Source organism: Punica granatum, chromosome 5 (assembly GCF_007655135.1).
Source record: "Punica granatum isolate Tunisia-2019 chromosome 5, ASM765513v2, whole genome shotgun sequence".
Classification (NCBI taxonomy): Eukaryota; Viridiplantae; Streptophyta; class Magnoliopsida; order Myrtales; family Lythraceae; genus Punica; species Punica granatum.
The window spans coordinates 26,279,656-26,280,510 of NC_045131.1; the positions used below are offsets into that span (position 1 = coordinate 26,279,656).

The window sequence follows — 855 nt, forward strand, 5'->3', positions numbered from 1 at the left end:
GCGTAGCATGAAATTTTTTTGAATAATAAGAGAGTTCACGAGTCTGGTACAATAATAGAAAATATAATGAAATAAAAGAGTACGTAAGTTATCACATTAAAAAAAAAAGAGTATGTAAATCTCATAAGTTTCGAGAGATTACAGATGGTATCCTATGAATTAGTTACCAAAATGAATTTCTCCTCCCATATAAGAAAGCGAAGTCTTCCTTTGTTTCTTCCCTTCTCTTCTTCTCTCTCACCAAAACATTCAAGCACTGCAACCATGCAAAAGGCCGTTCCATACAGGCCCCAGCTCCCACCAGCAGCCGCCGCCTGCGAATCCTCTGGCCCCCAAGCTCTGGCTGCCGGTGACGGTCATGAAGGAAAATTCAATGGCACAAAGGTCAACATACAAAGGATGGTCATGGAGAACCCGGTGATAGTCTTTGGGCGGCACGGCTGCTGCATGTGCCATGTTGTGACAAGGCTGCTCTTGGGTCTTGGGGTGAACCCAACATTGTACGAGGTCCTGGAAGAGGATGAGGCTGCACTGGTTGGAGAGTTATCGAGGATGGTCGGTCATAACGATAACAATGGTAGTAATAATCTGCAGTTTCCCACAGTTTTTGTGGGAGGGAGGTTGTTTGGGGGCCTTGATAAGGTCATGGCGACTCATATTTCAGGCGAGTTAGTCCCGATCTTGAGGGAGGCCGGTGCGTTGTGGCTTTGACATGTAAACTTAATTGATCTGTTACCAAACGGTTATCAAGACTGGCGCTGCGCGCTGATCCGATATATGAAAGACAGTAATTCAATCTCTAATTGCATGAATACAGTTTCTGTTTTAGACTAGGCAATAATCAACTGATATAGC

The 855-nt window shown here is 44.3% G+C and overlaps 1 protein-coding gene across 1 annotated transcript; it reads left to right on the top strand.

Annotated features, from left to right (window-relative positions):
* The first annotated feature begins 248 nt into the window (after window positions 1-248).
* On the top strand, window positions 249-855 carry LOC116209328 (glutaredoxin-C9-like). The gene has a single exon (XM_031542931.1). The coding sequence runs from the start codon at window positions 265-267 to the stop codon at window positions 709-711; it is 447 nt and encodes a 148-aa protein (XP_031398791.1). The 5' UTR covers window positions 249-264; the 3' UTR covers window positions 712-855.

What these genes read in the sequence shown, in the direction of transcription:
- LOC116209328 (XM_031542931.1), top strand. Translation starts at nt 265, where the DNA reads ATGCAAAAGGCCGTTCCATACAGGCCCCAGCTCCCACCAGCAGCCGCC.